We start from the raw sequence: 18,282 nt of genomic DNA, 5'->3' as shown, positions 1-18,282 counted from the left end.
ACTAAATGTATCCATAATATCAGTCGGATCGTTTGAAACGAAGGCATTCTCAACAAAATCCCTGATGTTGGATTCCGTAAGAGTATTAAGTGAAAATTGAGAATTTTTTTGAAACTTATTTATAAAAGATGTAATTAGCATTATAGTTTTTTCTTTATAATCTATAAACTCTTCTCTGTAGGGGTTAGGAATAATGGGTTTAGATTTTTGACTAGGTTTATTTGATTTTTTAGGTGGCATATTATCAGCTGTAGGAGAGGTTGGATGTGATCGCTTAATGGATTTTGTAATGTTTGGTTTAGGCATTGATTTTGGTTTTTTAATAGTGAAAGTAGATGAGCTATTACCTGAAGTGTTTGGTAGGGACGGAAAATTATTATCATTACTTAATATTGAAAATCTATTATTAGTCGTTACTTTTGCATATGATGGGTTGTTATATATGTGTTCTGCTTCTTTAAAAGATATATTTTCTAAGGCCATAATTTGTTTTATCCCTTTTTGTTTTGTGTATACAGGACAGACACGTGATACTGAAGGATGGCTGGTATTATTACAATAAATGCACATGTTTTCTTCCTTACATTCTTCTTCTGTATGACTGGTATCTGCACACCTTCGGCATCTCTGATTTTTTGATTTGCATTGCTTGGCTGTGTGGCCGTAATGCAAACATTTGAAACACTGTACAACGGGTTGTACATAAGGTTCAACGCGGAAGTTACATAAATTTATTTGTACACATTGAGGAATTTCATTCCCTAAAAATTCAATAATGATCATTTGTCTATCAATTAAGCACGCATTTCCATCAGAGTCGATAATCCGCCTTTTCATACGCTGAACACCCACTACCTCTCTGTTTGATTTGATTGCAGTTAATAAATATTCTTCGGAAAAGAAAGTATCTACCATTTTGACCACCCCTTTTTTATGAGTGTAGAATTTAGGAATAAATGCTATTAAATCATTTTTAAGAATAACATCGTGATTAACTAATGAATTTGCTATTTCTAATGAATTGAAAATAACTTTAACTCTATTAATTCCAACGGGTTTAATGTCAATTACATTATTCTTCAATTTCTCATCAACAAGAAGAAAATGGCCAATCTTAATGGGGAATAACCTTCCTAGGTTCAAATTTTTATGCTGCACGAAAACAAAAAAGGGCCCTTTATCGCCTGGTCTATATTTATTATTAAAATCGATTTGTACATACCTGTTCTCCGTGTTATCAGTTTCACTGTTTTTTTGATCGGGCGGCTTATCAGCCGCCCTTTTTTCGGACATTACTACTTACTAATTAATAATTGTGTTAAACTAAATCCTATCAAAACTAAATTTATATTGTCTCTTTTTTTAAATCACTTCCGCAATAATAAACGCACAAAACTCGAATACGACTGGTCACTTTGCCTAACGAATTCGAACTGTCGTCTCTCTGTATTTGCTTCCTTAAGGGCATTATCAAAAATTTCATCGATTATATTATCAATTTGGTTGTCCTTTACGCAAAATTCAGAATCTTCGTGTTTTGGTTCACTTTTCTTTTCTGAATTTTCGTTACTAACATCCCTACCATCATTTGTATCTTTATCATGAGTATAATCTTTATCATGAGTATAATCATCATGAGTATAATCTTCGAAGGATCTCTTAATCTTGGAATAGTGTTCTTGGAAATTAAATTTAATTCTATTGGTTTGTCTTGCATGAGTTCTGGGATTGCTTTCGATGGACTCGTCACTGCCGCGTCTGTTTTTCCGTTGACATATCTTGTAGCAACCACCAAACCATTCAAATACCAAGGCGATTCCTGCCATAACAAAGCCGATGCCAAGGAGTAGGAACATTCCTTGCGTATCCTCCAAACTTAAAGCTTTATCTTCGTAACTTAAAGCTTTTAGTCCTCCTCCAGAACTAGCCTAAAAAAAGGAAATAATTTGAACAATGAATTAAATTAAATTAAAAGACAATGTATGTTTCACTTCGATTCAGAGGCAAGGCACAATCTACAGACAGCTGTTTCTGTTTTGAACTTCATCAGCGTAGATGCTTGTCCGCCTCTGAATCAAAACGAAACGATATTGTATTTTTAAGGGTAATTTCAAAAACAGATTAAAATCCACCATAAAAACGCTGCCGCGACATCTATTAAAGAAAATAGGAAAGTCCCAGATACAGAATCCAGTATTAAATATAATAATAGACACTAATTTAAATCTGAAACTATCCTTATTAGAACCTTTCTCTGTTAACATCCTAAATCTTCCACAATTTATAAGGCATAGCGACGACGAATATAGAAAACGGAAAGGATTCTACAATATGTACGCATTCCGTTTTCATTCGTCTAGGAAAAGGTACGAGCAAAGGTTCTTAGTACCCACAATCTGAGTAAAAATAGAAGTGAATTAAATTGTGAATACTAAGAACATTTTCTCGTACCTTTTCCTCTCTCTTCAATCCTGACCCTCCAGAGGGAGTGTAGTGGTCGACGTGATGTCGTGTATTGTCCGTCTCCAAAGATCTCTGTCTCTGGTCATTTCTTTTAACTCATGCATGGGTCTTTTGCATATTCCCGTAATTTGACCGATCCATCTTGTTGGGGATCTTCCTCGTGATCTTCGGCCTTCCACCTTTCCTTGTATAATGAGTCTTTCCATGTTTTCTGTGTTTGCTCTCATAACATGTCCAAAGTATTTTAATTGTTGGAGATGGACTTTAATGGAGAGTCGTTGGCTAACTTTTAGCTCTCTTAAAATTGAATTATTTGTTCTATGGTCGGTCCAAGAAATTCGTAGCATTCGTCTCCAACAGACATTTCAGTGGCGTCTATCTTTCTCCTTTCCGAATTTCTCAGGGTCCAGATTCACATCCGTAGGTCAGTATTGGGAATATTAAGCAGTTGATCAACCTCATCTTTTAAGCTCTTGAAATTTGACAGTTCTTCCATATTGTGGTCATTTTTGCTGTGGCGACTTTTGCTAGATCACATCTACGTTTTATTTCTTCCTGTAGTGACCCTGTGTTTGTGATTAATGATCACAGATATAAGTATGAGCTCACAACCTCAAACCGATCAATTGTGGTTATGTGTGGATGATTGTTATGTAGTCTATCCACTATCATGATCTTTGTCCTTGATATGTTTAATTGCAGACCAAACATTTGACTTTCGTTTTCAACCAGTCGTATAAGATCAATCAGGTCCGCTTGACTATTTGCAAGAAGGGCTGTGTCATCTGCGAAACGTTGGTTGTTTATTTTATGACCATTTATTGAGATGCCTTTTTCCCATCCTTCAAGTGCTGTTCTGATAATATGCTCTCCATATATATTGAATAATTGTGGAGATAGTATACATCCCTGTCTGACACCTCGTTCTGGATGAAATTCATTTGAAAGTGTGTCAAGCACTTTAACTGATCCAGTAGTGTGTTCGTATAGTTCAGTTATAAGCGAAATAAGGTGTTGGGGTACACCTACTTCTTTTAGTATTCGCCATAAGTGTCTCCACTTGACCCTGTAGAACGCCTTACGATAATCTATAAAGCATATGTACAGTGGACTATTGAATTCCCTAGATTTTTCGATTATCTGCCTTAAAATTCAACAGGTGTTCTCTAGTACCTCTACCTTTGGTAAATCCAGTTTGCTCTTGTGGAATTTCTCTTTAAAGGAATGTTTTTAGTCTCTCATTAATTATATGTAGCATTATTTTACTGGCATGTGATATAAGAGAAATAGTTGTATAATTGTCGCATTTATGGAAGCTGCCTTTTTTATGAATTGTCGTTGTTGTAGATTTTGTCCAGTCTTCAGGCCATTGTTTAGAATGCCATATTTGGTTACAGAGTAGATGAAGTAATTTTACGCCAGTTTCTTCTGTGGCTTTGAGCATTTCTGCTGTTATCATATCTGGACCTGGTGTTTTATTATATTTGAGCTTACTGATCGCGAGTCTTACTTCATTTTCAAGTATATATCAGGTTCTTCTTCTACCTCGTCAGAGATTTGGCTAACAGGTTCTTGGCGTTGATCATCTTTATATAGGCCCCTGCAATACGATCTCCATGTCTCTGCTATATCTTCTCTGTTTGTTCTCAGAGTTCCAGTGTTGTCTTCAATGGCCCAAGTTCTGGCTTTGAAGTCTCTTGTTAAGTAGCGTATTTTTCTAAGTAGATCTCTCGGCTGATTATTCTGATCATGTCTCTCAATTTCTTTGCATATACTTTGATAGTACAGTTTTTTTTATATGCCTTGCATCTTCGTTTTATTTTCCTAGACGAATGAAAATGGAATGTAATTGCATATTGTAGAATCCTTTCCGTTTTCTATATTGCTTTGTAAATTGTGGAAGGCAAAGATTTAGGATGTTAAGAGAGAAAGGTTCTAATAAGAAAAGTTTCAGATTTAAATTAATGTTTATTATTATATTTAATAATGGATTCTGTATCTGGGACTTTCCTATTTTGTATCATTTTAACAGTTTCACAGACCAATAAACCGGGATATCTTCTCTTCTGCTGCCTTTTTTCTGCCAAGTAAATAACCTGGTTTTGGTATCCATTGATCTGGACAAAGCGTATGATAGAGTTCCTCGAGAGATCCTGAGATGGACGCTTATTAAAAAAAGTAGTAAAAAAGGTAAAAACGCTCATTAGGTAGTGTTGAGAACTACTAAAACACCATGAACCAAGCTAAGAAAGAAAAGAAAGTTCCACTAGATTGGCAGATAGGTATTATAACACCGTTGTATAAAAAAGGAGATAGCAAATAATGCTCAAACTATAGAGGAATAACACTTGGAAGCACAGTAGGAAAACACCTTTGAGGAGAGCCAAGGTGGTTTCAGAAAAGAAAGAGGGACGAACGATCAGATTTTCATAATGAGACAAATAGTAGAAAAGGCTCTTAAAACAGAAAAAGAAATACATGCATGTTTCACAGATATGGAAAAAGCTTTCGACAGAATTAAAAGAGAAGATATTTGGAAAATACTAGGGAAGAGAAAAATTGAACAAGATCTGATATGATGCATCCAGAGTTTATACGAAAAAACTAAAAGCTATGTAAGGACAAGAAATGAAAAATCAAAAATATTCGACAGATGCATTGTATTAAAACAGGGTTGTGTCCTGCGTCCACTACTCTTTAACCTAGTACTAGATGACGTAATAAGGAAATGCAAACACAAATGGAGAAAATATAATGTAGGATATTGGAAGTTGAGAATGATACAAATAACAGAACTATGCTACGCAGACGACTTGGTGATCATTGGTGAGTCAGAAAAACAATTACAAGAAAATATAAACATACTGTATGAAGAGCTAAAAATCATAAACATGAAAATAAACAAATAAAAATCAAAAACAATGATAATTGAAAGACTAAAAAAACAACATAAAATAGAAGCAAGTGGCAAGCAACTGAACAGGTAGACAGATATAAGTATTTGGGGGTAATCATAACCCGGGATGGAAAATTAGAAGATGAGATAAATGAAAGAATTGCAAAGACTGGTAAGCTGTACAATAATATCAAGAGCAACTTTGTAAATAAGAAATAAATATGTACCTAAGTATATAAAAACGGAAATAGTAAAAAAGATTGTGAAACCCACTCCAACCTATGCCTGTGAATCTTGAGCATGAACAAAAAGATAAAAGAATAGACTAATAAGCACAGAAATGAGATTTTTGAGAAAAACAAGGAAAGATAAAATTAGAAATCAAACCGTTAGAGAAAATCTGAAAATACACCCAGTTACAACAACAACCGAACAAGGACACCTTAGATGGCTCGAACATGTACTGCGAAAAGAAGAAAAAATAGTAAGACAGATATATGAAGCGAAAGATATGGGAAGAAAAAAGAGAGTAAGACCAAGAAAGACGTGGACAGAGGAAGTGAGGGAAGCGGCCGACAAAAGAGGAATAAAATGGGAGGAAACAAAAGCATTGACAATGGATAGAAGGAAATGAAAGGAAATGTGGAAGAAAACGAGGGAGAACTAAATTCCACAATAACTCATACCGAAAAGTAAAAGAGCTCTGGATTAAGTAAATAAGTAGGTAGTGTTAAGTTGGATTAGATAACAGCGAAACTACAGAGGAATTAATATTGCTTAATATATGCTAATGATATAGTGCTAGTAAAAAATACCGAATGGGACTTAAATCAAAAACTAGAACAGTGGAAATAAGCTCTTGGGGAAAAAGTTTAAAACTCATTACGGCAAAAAACATAATATTTGGAATGTTCATTTAAAGGTGGGCACCCAAATGTTAAACTGAATAAATTCTGGAATCATGAAGAGTTTCATATCTATTATGATTTCAAATATCAATTAATCGTTGTAGTCTAGTCGCAACATAAGGGGTCCCGTGGGAAATTCTAGCTCGCCGTGATTTGATGACGGTATTATAGGTTTTTTGGGTCGCTCAATCCAATTTTAGTGGTCTAGAAGCCCAAATATGGTCAGTTTAATTGTTATTATCAAATTATGGAAAAATTAGGTATTTTTCAGGTATTAAAAAAGCCATGTAAAGAAATTGATAGTGTTAAGGTCTTCTCTGGTGTATTTTTGGTCGCTGAATCAGATGCAACTAGTCGAGATTACTCAAAATATGTTCTTATTTTGAATAACAAAATAATTGTTTATTCGCCAAAAAGCTCGAAATAATGCGCTATCTACAGCAAGTTTGTAGTCTTTTTCATAGTATTTTTATACGCTTAATCCATCGCCACTAGTCGTGATAGCTTAAACCACGTTCCGAAGTTGTTATTAATAATTGCAAAAATAACGGTTTATAGTACGTTTATTCACGGTTTTTGCTCCAAATTTAAAAAAACCGCTTCGGTTGACATGGAATTTGGCATACACGTAGTTAACATGTCAAACAAAACAAGTGATATTGTGCCGATGTGTGCTTTTATCCTGGGGGTGAGTTTCACCCCTTTTCGAGGGTGAAAAAAGATACCTTTGAAATAAGTGTAGACGTAGATAAACTGATTAATTCTAAGTAACTTTTGATCTAGGTATAGAGTTTTTTCACTAAGTCAATACTTTTCGAGTTATTTGCGAGTGAATATGTTCATTTTTCAACAAAAAACCCACGTTTTTAGACGGTTTTTCGCAAATAACTCAAAAATAAATTCTTTTTCAAAAAAAATTGTTAGCAAAAATATAGACTATAAAAAAGTGAAAAAAATGGTGTATGTGTGAGGTCCGTAGACCCAGAAGAAGCGGAGTTATAGCTAATCAACAACATGTTCGTATTCGTCAAATTACAAATCGATTATTCAACATAAAATAACCAAAAAATGAAGCACTTTTTGAGGAAAACGAATTACAACTTTTTAAAGCTTAAAAAAAAACTTTATTTTGTTTTTTTGCAAAAGTATCTAGTGTCAAAAATAAGCAAGTTACGCTCAAAATAAAAATAGATTCTTGTTTTTTGTAAAAAAATCGGGAAATCACCCCCTAATTAGCATCTCAAATGAAATTAACCGTTACCGCTTCGCAAGTTGCTTTACTTATGTTGTATTTTTATGATCTGTAAGTTTCATCGCGTCGGCTTACTCCCAAAACCAACTAACTCCATTTTTAAAAGTTTTGAAAAATCTACCTTTTAAACTTTAATTTGAAATGAAAAATCGGCTGAATTTAAATAATGATTTAATAATTGAAAAATATGACAAAAATATTTTTCAGTTATTAAATAATTTTTTTAAATTCAGTTGATTTTCAATTTCAAATTAAAGTTTAAAAGGTAGATTTCCCAAAACTTTTAAAATGGAGTTGGTTGGTTTTGGCAGTAAGGCGACTACGCCGACGCAGTGGTGAATTTCGCCGAAAACCTGGCCAAAATGTAAAAATTTAAGTTTAATGGTATACCCCGAGAAATTTTATATGAACCTTGCTCTGTAAGCCTTTGAGAATCATAAACGGCCGTTAATGGTAGAACAATACATGCAGATAATGCATGGGCGCCCATCAAAAAATTTTTTAGGGGAGGGGCCAGACGTGAATATGTTGCACATTACATTTTGTATACTTTGGATGACAATATAATGTAGTTTAAAGTTATAGAAAAGCTAGGGGGGCCGTGGCCGTGCCCATGGATATGGGCGCCTATGAGATCATAATATATTTATATTAGTGTAAAGGTGTGATTGAACGACAGCGGACCAAATAAAAATTAAGTGTGTTATACAATAATATTGGGGCATTGTTTGGTTTTTATTTAGAACTATAGACGTGTATTATTTGGTTAGTTTTTAGTAGATGCTACATCTGGAGGTAAGTGGAGTATTTTAATATACTTTTTAGACTTTTTTTTTCGTAAAATAGACTATATTTACAACATATTTGCAAAATATTGGCAAGAATCTTCAATCGTTTTATGTTTTCCAAGTTTTAAAAAGGGAAAAGTAAAAAAGTCTACTTTGATTAGCAAAGATATTTTGCTTAATAAATAGTTCAAAATGTATGTACATAAATATTCCTTAAAAAATCATCTACAGACAGGTGCATCCTTAGCGGAATTTTTCATTTTAAAAAAATATAACCTAGAGAATTTCTACATTAAGAGACTTTAATGTTATATGGTCAGTTAATACAGTAAGAACAAAATATGAAGTATCTGATCCAGTAAATTTACAGTTTTTTTTACACAAGAGCCGCCGTTTTTTGTTATTTTTTTTTGCTTTCTTCTTCTCTTTCTTAACCTTTAAGTCCTTTTACTCTTATGTATAATTCTATGTTTTTGCTTCCTTGCTTTTATATTTTTTAATAATTTTGGTCGTGTGAGCCAAAAATTTTAACTTTTTAAAAATGAAATGCATAAACGAAACTTTGTGTTAAGAAGCCGCACATTGGTAGGTAATAATTATAATTAATCGGATCCATTTACAAAACAATTAAAATGTATTAAGAGTTGACCTACCTATTTTTGGCTTCTTAATATAAAATATCGTTCATACATTTTATTTTAAAAAAAAAGGCAAAATTTTTGAACTCACACGACCAAAATTATTAAAAAATATAAAAATAAGAAAGCAAAAAGATAGACCTATACATAAAGGTAAAAGGACTTAAAAGATTAAAAAAAAGAAGAAGAAAGCAAAAAACAATAACAAAAAACGGCGGTTCTTGTGTAAAAAAAAACTGAAAATTTACTAGATCGGCTGCTTCATATTTTGTTCTTACTTTATTAACTGACCATAACATTACAGTCTCTTAATGTAGAAATTCTCCAGCATGTTACAGTTTTTTAAAATGAAGGATTCCGCTAAGTTTGCAACTTGTTGCAGATGATTTCTTGAGGAATATTTATATACATATTGAGTTATTTATTAAGAAAAAAATCTTTGCTGACCAAAGCTGACTTTTTTACTTTTCCCATTTTAAAACTTGGTTAACAGAAAACGATCGAACATTCTTGCCATCATTTTGTAAATATGTTGTAAATAAAGTTTATGTTAGGGAAAAGAATCTCAAAAGTATATTGAAATACTCCACTTACCTCCAGAAATAGCATCCACTATAAAATAACAAAATAATACAGGTCTATAATTTTAAACGAAAACCTAACAATGCCTCAATTGTATAACACACTTTAATTTTATTCGGTCCGCTTTCGTTCAATCCCAACTTTACACTAATAAAAATATGTGATATGCTTGTATTGTTCTACCCTCAATGGCCGTTTATGATCCTCAGAAACCTACCGAGCAAGATTCCTATAAAATTTCTCGGAATATATAAACTTAAATTTTTGCATTTTGGCCAGGTTTTCGGCAAAATTCACCACTGTGCGACGGTTCGAAAGTGCTTATAAAACCATTAAAAACGTGTTTTTTACGTTGAAAAATGAACATATGTATTCACTCGCAAATAACTCGAAAAGTATTGACTTAGTGAAAAAACTCTATAGAACAAAAGATGCTTAAAATTAATCAGTTTATCCACTTCCGGACTTATTTTAAAGGTTTCTTTTTTCACCCACGAAAAGGGGTGAAATTCACCCCCAGAGTAAAAGTATATGACTTGTTTTGTTTGACATGTTAGCTGCGTGTATGTCAATCCAAGTGCTTTTTTAAATTTAGAGCAAAAACCGTGAGTAAACGTATTATAAATAGTAATTTTTGCAAGAAATTATGAATAACAAAGTAGGAACGTGGTTTAAGCAATCACGACTAGTGGCAATCGATTTAGCGTTTAAAAATACTATGAAAAAGACTACAAACTTGCTGTAGATGTAGACAGCGCATTATTTCGAGCTTTTCGGCGAATAAACAATTATTTTGCTATTAACAAAATAAGAACACATTTTGAGTAATTGCGACTAGTCGCATTCGATTCAGCGGCCAAAAGTACACCAGAGAAGACCTTAACACTATCAATTTCTTTACAAGGCTTCTAATAATACCTGAAAAATACCTAATTTTACCATAATTTGTTAATAACAATTAAACGCACCATATTTGGGCTTCCAGACTACTTCCATTGGATTCAGCGACCCAAAAAACCTATAATACCACCATCAAATCACGGCGAGCTAGAATTTCCCACGAGACCCCTGATGTTGCGACTCGACTATTGTGAAACAACTATAGGTATCTAAGATAATTATCTACAATATCTACTTACAGCTAGCAATTTTCCTGTGGCGCTTCTCATCATCTCCCATTCTACATCACTTTTTATTTTACTCATAATACCTGATTCTTGAATCAATTCAATTCCATTGCTTAATACGTCTCCATAAACAGCTTTTAAGGGATAAGCCAGAGAGACGCTAAACGGCACAAAACATTCTTTACTTATGTGTAGGACAGATCGTTTGCTCCTAAAATGTTTTTAGAATACAGTAATATACACACAACCACACTTATATGGAATCACCATGTATTTCAAAGCAATATTTATTTCTTTTGAAAAAACTTGTTATTGTTGCGAAGAATATTAGACCAGGGCGCATCTGTAAAAATATTAGTACATTTGGACGTTGAGAGGTGACTCAAATTTTTTTGCAGAAATTGCTTAAAAATAACTCAAATAATGATATTTGAATTATCCTCCCTCTCAAAAAGGTCCGGAACGTTGAATAATCAAAATGTCAAAAAATGAAGGAAAAATTCGATTTTTTTCTTCGTTTTTTGATTATAACTTTAAAAGTGTTCATTTCCGAGAAAAGTTGTACTGACATAATAGTTGCGAAATTAAATTTCCTACAATATAGATTTGGTTAAAAGATTAAAAAAGAGTCACCCTTGTTGCAAAATAGCAATAATTGCGAAAAAAACCATACAAAAACAAGTATTCGCATTTTACGTTTTTCAACCATTTATGCTACACTTAGGACCTTCATATTTCACCCAAAAAAACTTTATGATACAGTAAAACAATACTGTAAATTTCATTAGGAGCGGTTTAATATATTTTGCAAAATAAATTTTGCAATCCAGCTTTCGCAAAAAAAATTCATTTTTTCAAAATGTTACAGGACTGAAAATAAAGCAGATAGCAAGTTGAAATTTTTTTTTTCTTATAGAAGTGTACTGTACCTTTCATTGGCAATTTGCAAAACTAAAATCGATTAACTACCTCGGCGTTAGAAATTTTTTTAAATAAACATTAATTATTGGTGCTACGCGCAGGATAGCGGATAGTTTGCTCTGATTGGGCATTCCAATGACCTTTGATAATGATTGATACATTTTAATTTTTATTACATTTCGATATAAATAAATAAATTTGTTTGTTGCAAAATAAAAACACATGCTCTATCCTTTGAAATAACACTTTTTTTAGCAAAAACTTTCTTTTTTCATATATTTTAACTTGGAGAATAAAAGTTTATCATTTTTAAACATATGAAATTGTTTAAACAATATTTCACAAACAATAATAAAATTAGTTTGATTTTTGTGGAATTAAAATATTAAAATACAACAAAATATAGAGTAAGACAATAATATATTAGATAAAGATTGGAAGAAATTTTGGTGGAAATCAACTTCTGTGAATCGAACACCGCTGTCCTGCGCGTAGCACCAAAAATTAATGTTTATTTAAAAAAAATTCTGACATCGTGGTAATTAACCGATTTTAATTTAGCGAATTGCAAACGAAAGGTACTATACACTTCTATAAGCAAGAAAAAATTCAACTTACTATCTGCTTTATTTTCAGTCCTGCAACATTTTAAAAAAATGAATTTTATTTGCGAAAGCTGGATTGCAAAATTTATTTTGCAAAATATATTAAACCGATCTTAATGAAATTTACAGTGTTGTTATACAATATCATATAGTTTTTCTGGGTAAAATATGAAGGTCCTAACTGTAGCATAAATAGTTGAAAAAGTAAAAAGCGAATACTTGTTTTTGTATGGTTTTTTTTCGCAATTATTTCTATTTTGCAACAAGGGTGACTATTTTTTAAATTTTTAACCAATTCTATATTGTACGAAATTTAATTATGCAACTTTTATGTTAGTACAACTTTTCTCAGAAATGAATAGTTTTAAAGTTATAATCAAAAAACCAATAAAAAAATCGAATTTTTCCTTCATATTTTGACATTTTGATTATTTAAACAATGTTCCGGACCATTTTGAGTGGGAGGATAACTTAAATATTATTATTTGAGTTATTTTCAAGCAATTTGTGCAAAAAAATTTAAGTCACCTCTCAACGTCCATCTCAAAACAGATGTGCCCTGGACTACACAGGTTTTTATTGAAAATAAAATCGATAAGACAATCAGATAGTACAGCTCCGTACGGTATAGGTTATTTGCTGGCGTTGCAGATTGAACGAGAATACATAAACTAACTTTTGCGTCCAGAAACGAAAATATGCCTCATGTGGGGTTATAAAACTTACAACAGGGAAAGATTATTGGTCTTGTGGAGCAAGTAATGTTGTTAGAGGGACATAGGTGCAGAGCTAGGCGTAACACAGGGCGTTCTGTCCAAAACCTATGCTAGGTAAGAGGAACTAAGCTAGCTCAAAAATAAAGCAAGGGAAAGTCGCCAAAAAGTAATAACGGCTCGCCAAGATCGTTTAATTATCTAATCAGCCGGAAGACACCCAACCATTTCTCACCTGCAGCTCCAAAGGCAGCTTTTGGAAGCTACAGGTGTAACTGTTTCAGTTGAAACAAAAAGAAGAGTTCGTGCCAAGAAGTATACAGCAGGAGATAGTTAAAGCTTCCCGATTTATCCAGGCAGCACAAGATTGATCGCCTAAATTGGTGTCTTCACCACCAAAACTGGAACATTGGCAAAATGTGCTATTTTCAGAAAGAGTCAGGATTTGTGTAAAATCAGATGACCTTCGAAATCGTGCACATCAAAGAAACATGAAACGTAAATTACGTTTCATGGAAATAAACCACTGCTAAACAAATATACGTCCGGCCATTTATAAAACTCTCCAAAAATAAAAATGTGTCATGAGCATGAATCACACTCGTTTCATTGGTAGGCGGACTTTCAGATTTGTTTAGCAGTGTTTTCTTTTCATGAAACATGTTTTTCGTTTCATGTTTCATGTTTTTCGTTTCATGTTTCTTTGGTGTGCCTTAGAGGTCGAGGAAAACAAGCAAGAACGAAAACTGTCAGATCTGTTCACAAATATACAAGGGAAAGTGTAATGTTGTGATCCGTAAAAAAACTCCTTTAATTTTCATCCAATCAACTTTAACTGCTCACAAGTATTGTTTTGAGTTCCTTTCGTCATGTAAATCAAATATTAAACAGTATTGTTCATACAAATATTTATTAGCAATCAAGAAGCTACAACTTATAAGTTACATGATGCTAGCCGGAATGACGTTACGTCGCTGACATGTGTCTGTCGTTGGTCTTCTTCTTTTACATCCTAAACATAATATATTACACGTTCCCTTTTTTTTAACTAAAATACCTCGTACAAAACTAAAACACAAACACAAAACTAAAATACAAATATAAACAAGTGGCAACCTTAACTTATTATTACCACAATTAATTTCAATTTAACATGTAGTCCTTTAAATATGTAGAAGGCTTGTGAGATCTCTTACTATTTTTAATGATAGTGTTACAAGAATAGTCTAAATTTGTTAATGTGGTATTGCGGTATTCCATAAGTAGAATAGGCAAATCTTTAGTAGATTCAGACTTTTGTAACATTTGTTTAGTTATTCCCACATATTTTTCTGTAAGTCCATTTGATTGGGAATGATACGGACTGCTAAAAATAACTTCAAAATCCCAATCTTGAGCAAACTTCTTAAAATTCTCAGAATTGTATGGCATATTATCTGCATAAAATTTTTCAGGGATACCGAATTGAACAATTTTTTCTTTGCAAAAATTAATTACCTCTTGAGATGTTTTACCTTTAGTTTCAGTTACTTCCAACCACTTAGAATAGGAATCCACAATCAATAAATAAATCTTATTATCATATTGAAAAAAATCTGAAAATAAATATTGCCATGGTCTACAAGGTATTAAATGATTAATTAATGGATCTTTTTGATTAAATCTTTGAAATATTTGACATTTTTCACATTTTGAAATCATATCATCTATATCTCTATTTAAATAAGGCCAATACAGTAATTGTCTAGCTTTGGCTTTAGTCTAGCTTTAGCAAAATAAATGAAAATCGTTATTTGTTAATAACTTTTACTAAAACTACCTTAGAACTTTAGTGTTTCACCCAAAGTTGGGCATTGGGGTACTAGGGAACCCTCAAAATTTGAGACCGATCCATTAGTTAGTTTAAAAGTTATTCTATTTGTTTATCACAGACACCTTTATATTTTTCAATAACATAAGACAGAAAATAATGAAGATAGGGCAATTCTGCGTATGCCAAATGAAAGTAGAAAAGTGGTACCATCAAAATGTATTAAAAAAAGATAAAAAATTATCTAATATAGGCAAAAACCCTAATGCCAAATTTGAAAATTGTTGAAATTTTGTAGTTTATAAACATTTAGAATAACTTATAAAAATATTGTCGATAGAAGAAATCATTTTACATAAATTTGTGTATTTTTCACGAATTTTAAAAAATGTAGTTCAATTGGTGACTAGTCGTGCTAAGTGAAGGGGGAGCTGCGAGCCGACAAATGCACGAGTTCAAAATTTAAAAAAGCAACTTAAAACTACTATCATTTTCTATATCTCGGGATCTACTGAATAGATTTTGATCTTTCTTTTTTTAATGTGTATGTAATTTTTCTGTACATTACAAATATGCAATTGGTCTAGACATTTATTAATTAGTAAACAGTCTAATTTGTTTAAACAGTTTTTGAAAAAATATTTTCTTTCACAAAAATCCATGTTTTTAATGATACTGTCATAGAAAAAGTTAAGGTATGCTTTAATAAATAAATTATTTTCAATAAATAATTATCTAATAAAAATAGTTTATTTATTAAAGTGTCCTTTAACTTTTTCTGTGATCATTAATGATACTATGATTAAAAAAAAATAGATTTTTGTAAAAAAATTATTTTTTCAACAATTGTTTAAACAAATTAGACTGTTTATTAATTAATAGATTTATAAACAAATTGCATATTTGTAATGTACGTAGAAATTACATACAAATTAAAGAAAGAAAGATCAAAATCCATTGAGTTGATCCGGAGATACAGAAAATTGCATTAGTTTGAAATTGCTTTTTCGGTATTTTAACTCGGCGGATTTGTAGGTTCCCCTAGTAACCGTTTGAACTACATTTTTGCAAATTCGTAGAGGGTGCTGTGAAGATACAATGTTTGTGCAAATTTTTTAACAAAAAATAAAAATCCTATTCTTTAAAATGACGTGAATGAGACTGCTTAATTAATATAAACAAATCAGCTATGAATAAAAAAAACACATGGCTAACTTTGTCCCCAATGAAACCAGGCTAAATTTTTTTATTTGAAAATTCGTGTTAAAATACTAGCTTTTCGAATTTATAAAAATATTGTTTCTACGGACAATATTTTTAAAGTTATTCTAAATGTTTATACATTACAAAATTACAAAAATTTGGCATTAAGATTTTTGACTATGTTATATAAGAAAGGAGACCACAAAGATTGTAACAACTATCGAGGAATTACACTGTTATGTTCTTCTCTCAAAGTCTATGAAACAGTACTAGAAAAAAAGCTGAGAAACATTACAGAAACTACTTTAAATGAAGCACAGAGTGGCTTTAGAAAGGGACGAGGAGTGCAAGACCATATTTTCACGGTAAAACAAATAATTGAAAAAACGTTACTGTCTAAAAAGAAAGCATATATGGCCTTCATAGACCTGGAAAAGGCATTCGACAGGGTGAAACGACAAACTGTGTGGGACAGCTTGATAAGAAGAGGGGTTGACGATAAACTAGTTGAAATCATCAAAAGTCTTTATAAGAGAAATAGGAACTACATAATACATAAAAACATGAAATCAACAGAATTCGAAACAACTGAAGGACTAAGGCAAGGAGGTGTCATAAGCCCAACCCTCTTCAACATCTTTATGGACGAAATCATGATAGAGTGCACACCACAACTAAAGAAATTGCATGTAGGGTACAGGAATCTCCATAGCGTAACCATTTCGGAATGTGCATTCGCAGATGATGTAGTAGTTATCTCAGAAAAAGAAGAAGACCTGCAAAATAACCTGCAAGCATGGAATCACGCATTATGTAAACAGGGTATGAAGATAAATACACACAAGACGAAGACAATGGTAATATCGCAAGAACCAGTCGTAATAAATATGCAAATTAATGAGGAGGCAATAGAACAAGTAAACCATTTCCAATACTTGGGCGTTACAATCGAAAATAATGGAAGGCAGGACAAAGATGTTGAAGAGAGGATAAGTAAAACATCAAAACTATTTCATGCAATAAAAAATAGCTTCTTAAACAAAAAGGAAATCACAAGAAAAACCAAACTAACTGTATTCAACACCATATATAGACCAGTGCTCACATACGGCTGTGAATCATGGATACTAACTAGAAAACTAAAAAGCAAGATACAAGCCCTAGAAATGAAGTATTTACGAAGAGTTAGAGGAGTGACAATGAGAGACAGAATAAGAAGCACAGATATACGCACAGATCTTAAGACAAAATCTGTACTTGAGTATATTGAAGAAAAACAACTAAGTTGGTGGGGACACATGAAAAGAATGAAAGACAACATACCGGTGAAGAAAATATGGGAAGCCAGGATACAAAAGAAAAGAAGTAGAGGAAGACCTAGAGAAGATTGGGATACTGTAGTCGCTAAAATCATCCAAAGGAAGGGGAAAAGAATAGCAGAAGCAAGCCGATTAGCATACAATAAGAAACAATGGTCAACATTTGTACACACGTGAAAGGATGTGCCAGTCCCGACACTGAAAAGTAAAAGGGACTCAAAAGACTATATATATACTATGTTAAATAATTTTTTAATACATTTTGATACTATCACTCTTCTACTTTCATTTGGCATACGCAGAATTGCCCTATATTCATTATTTTCTTTATGTTATTGCAAAACAAAGGTCTCTGGGATAAACAAATAGAGTAACTTTCAAACTAATTAATGGATCGGTCTCAAATTTTGAGGGTTTATTAAGCACCAAAATACCCAACTTTGGGTGAAACCCTAAACTTCTAAGTTAAATTTAGTAAAAGTTATTAACAAATATAGATTTTCATTTATTTATCAATTTGCGAAGCAACAAATTGACTTTTTAACATTCAAAAATCGGCGTTTTGAAGCTTTTTCAATCTAAAAAATCAGATTTTGTAATTTTATATCAACTATTTAGCTCACGGTGAGCTTGAAACACGTTATCTAATTTAATATAGCTTAAACTTTTTTTGTTGGAATATCTTCTATAACTCAAAAATAGACAATATAAGACAAAATTTAAATCTGCTAAGCATCCCTTTTTGAAAAAAACGATTTTTTCTAAAAAAATATAAATTTCTGAAAAGTAACATTTTACATAAATATTTTGCAATAACCATCGTTGTAATCGTTTGCAAAATGAATGAAACGTTTATTCAAACTTCTATATTAATAGTACATGAACACAGCAATATATAAATACAGGGTGGGCCAAAGAAAAGAGTCCACCTCGATATTTGGCAGTAGTTATTCGATTTTAAAAAATGCCGAAACAGATCGATTTTTATTTTTATATTGCAATTTTTTCGCATATCTTTCATACTAGTGACGTTATCCATCTGGACGTGATGACGTAA

At 32.0% G+C, this 18,282-nt stretch overlaps 1 protein-coding gene across 1 annotated transcript in view; it reads right to left on the bottom strand.

Annotated features, from left to right (window-relative positions):
• Positions 1-1,367: 1,367 nt before the first annotated feature.
• LOC126878470 (ionotropic receptor 21a) overlaps positions 1,368-18,282 on the bottom strand; it is a 174,643-nt gene continuing 157,728 nt past the window's right edge. The window contains exons 8-9 of the mRNA XM_050641214.1: positions 10,667-10,865; positions 1,368-1,928 (exon numbers count right to left, since the gene is read on the bottom strand). Of these exons, the coding sequence (XP_050497171.1) occupies positions 1,368-1,928; positions 10,667-10,865 (760 nt within the window). The remainder of the gene's footprint in view (positions 1,929-10,666; positions 10,866-18,282) is intronic.

The sequence above is a fragment of the Diabrotica virgifera genome, chromosome 10, assembly GCF_917563875.1.
Source record: "Diabrotica virgifera virgifera chromosome 10, PGI_DIABVI_V3a".
Lineage (NCBI taxonomy): Eukaryota > Metazoa > Arthropoda > Insecta > Coleoptera > Chrysomelidae > Diabrotica > Diabrotica virgifera.
This window is presented reverse-complemented; position numbering and strand designations above follow the sequence as displayed.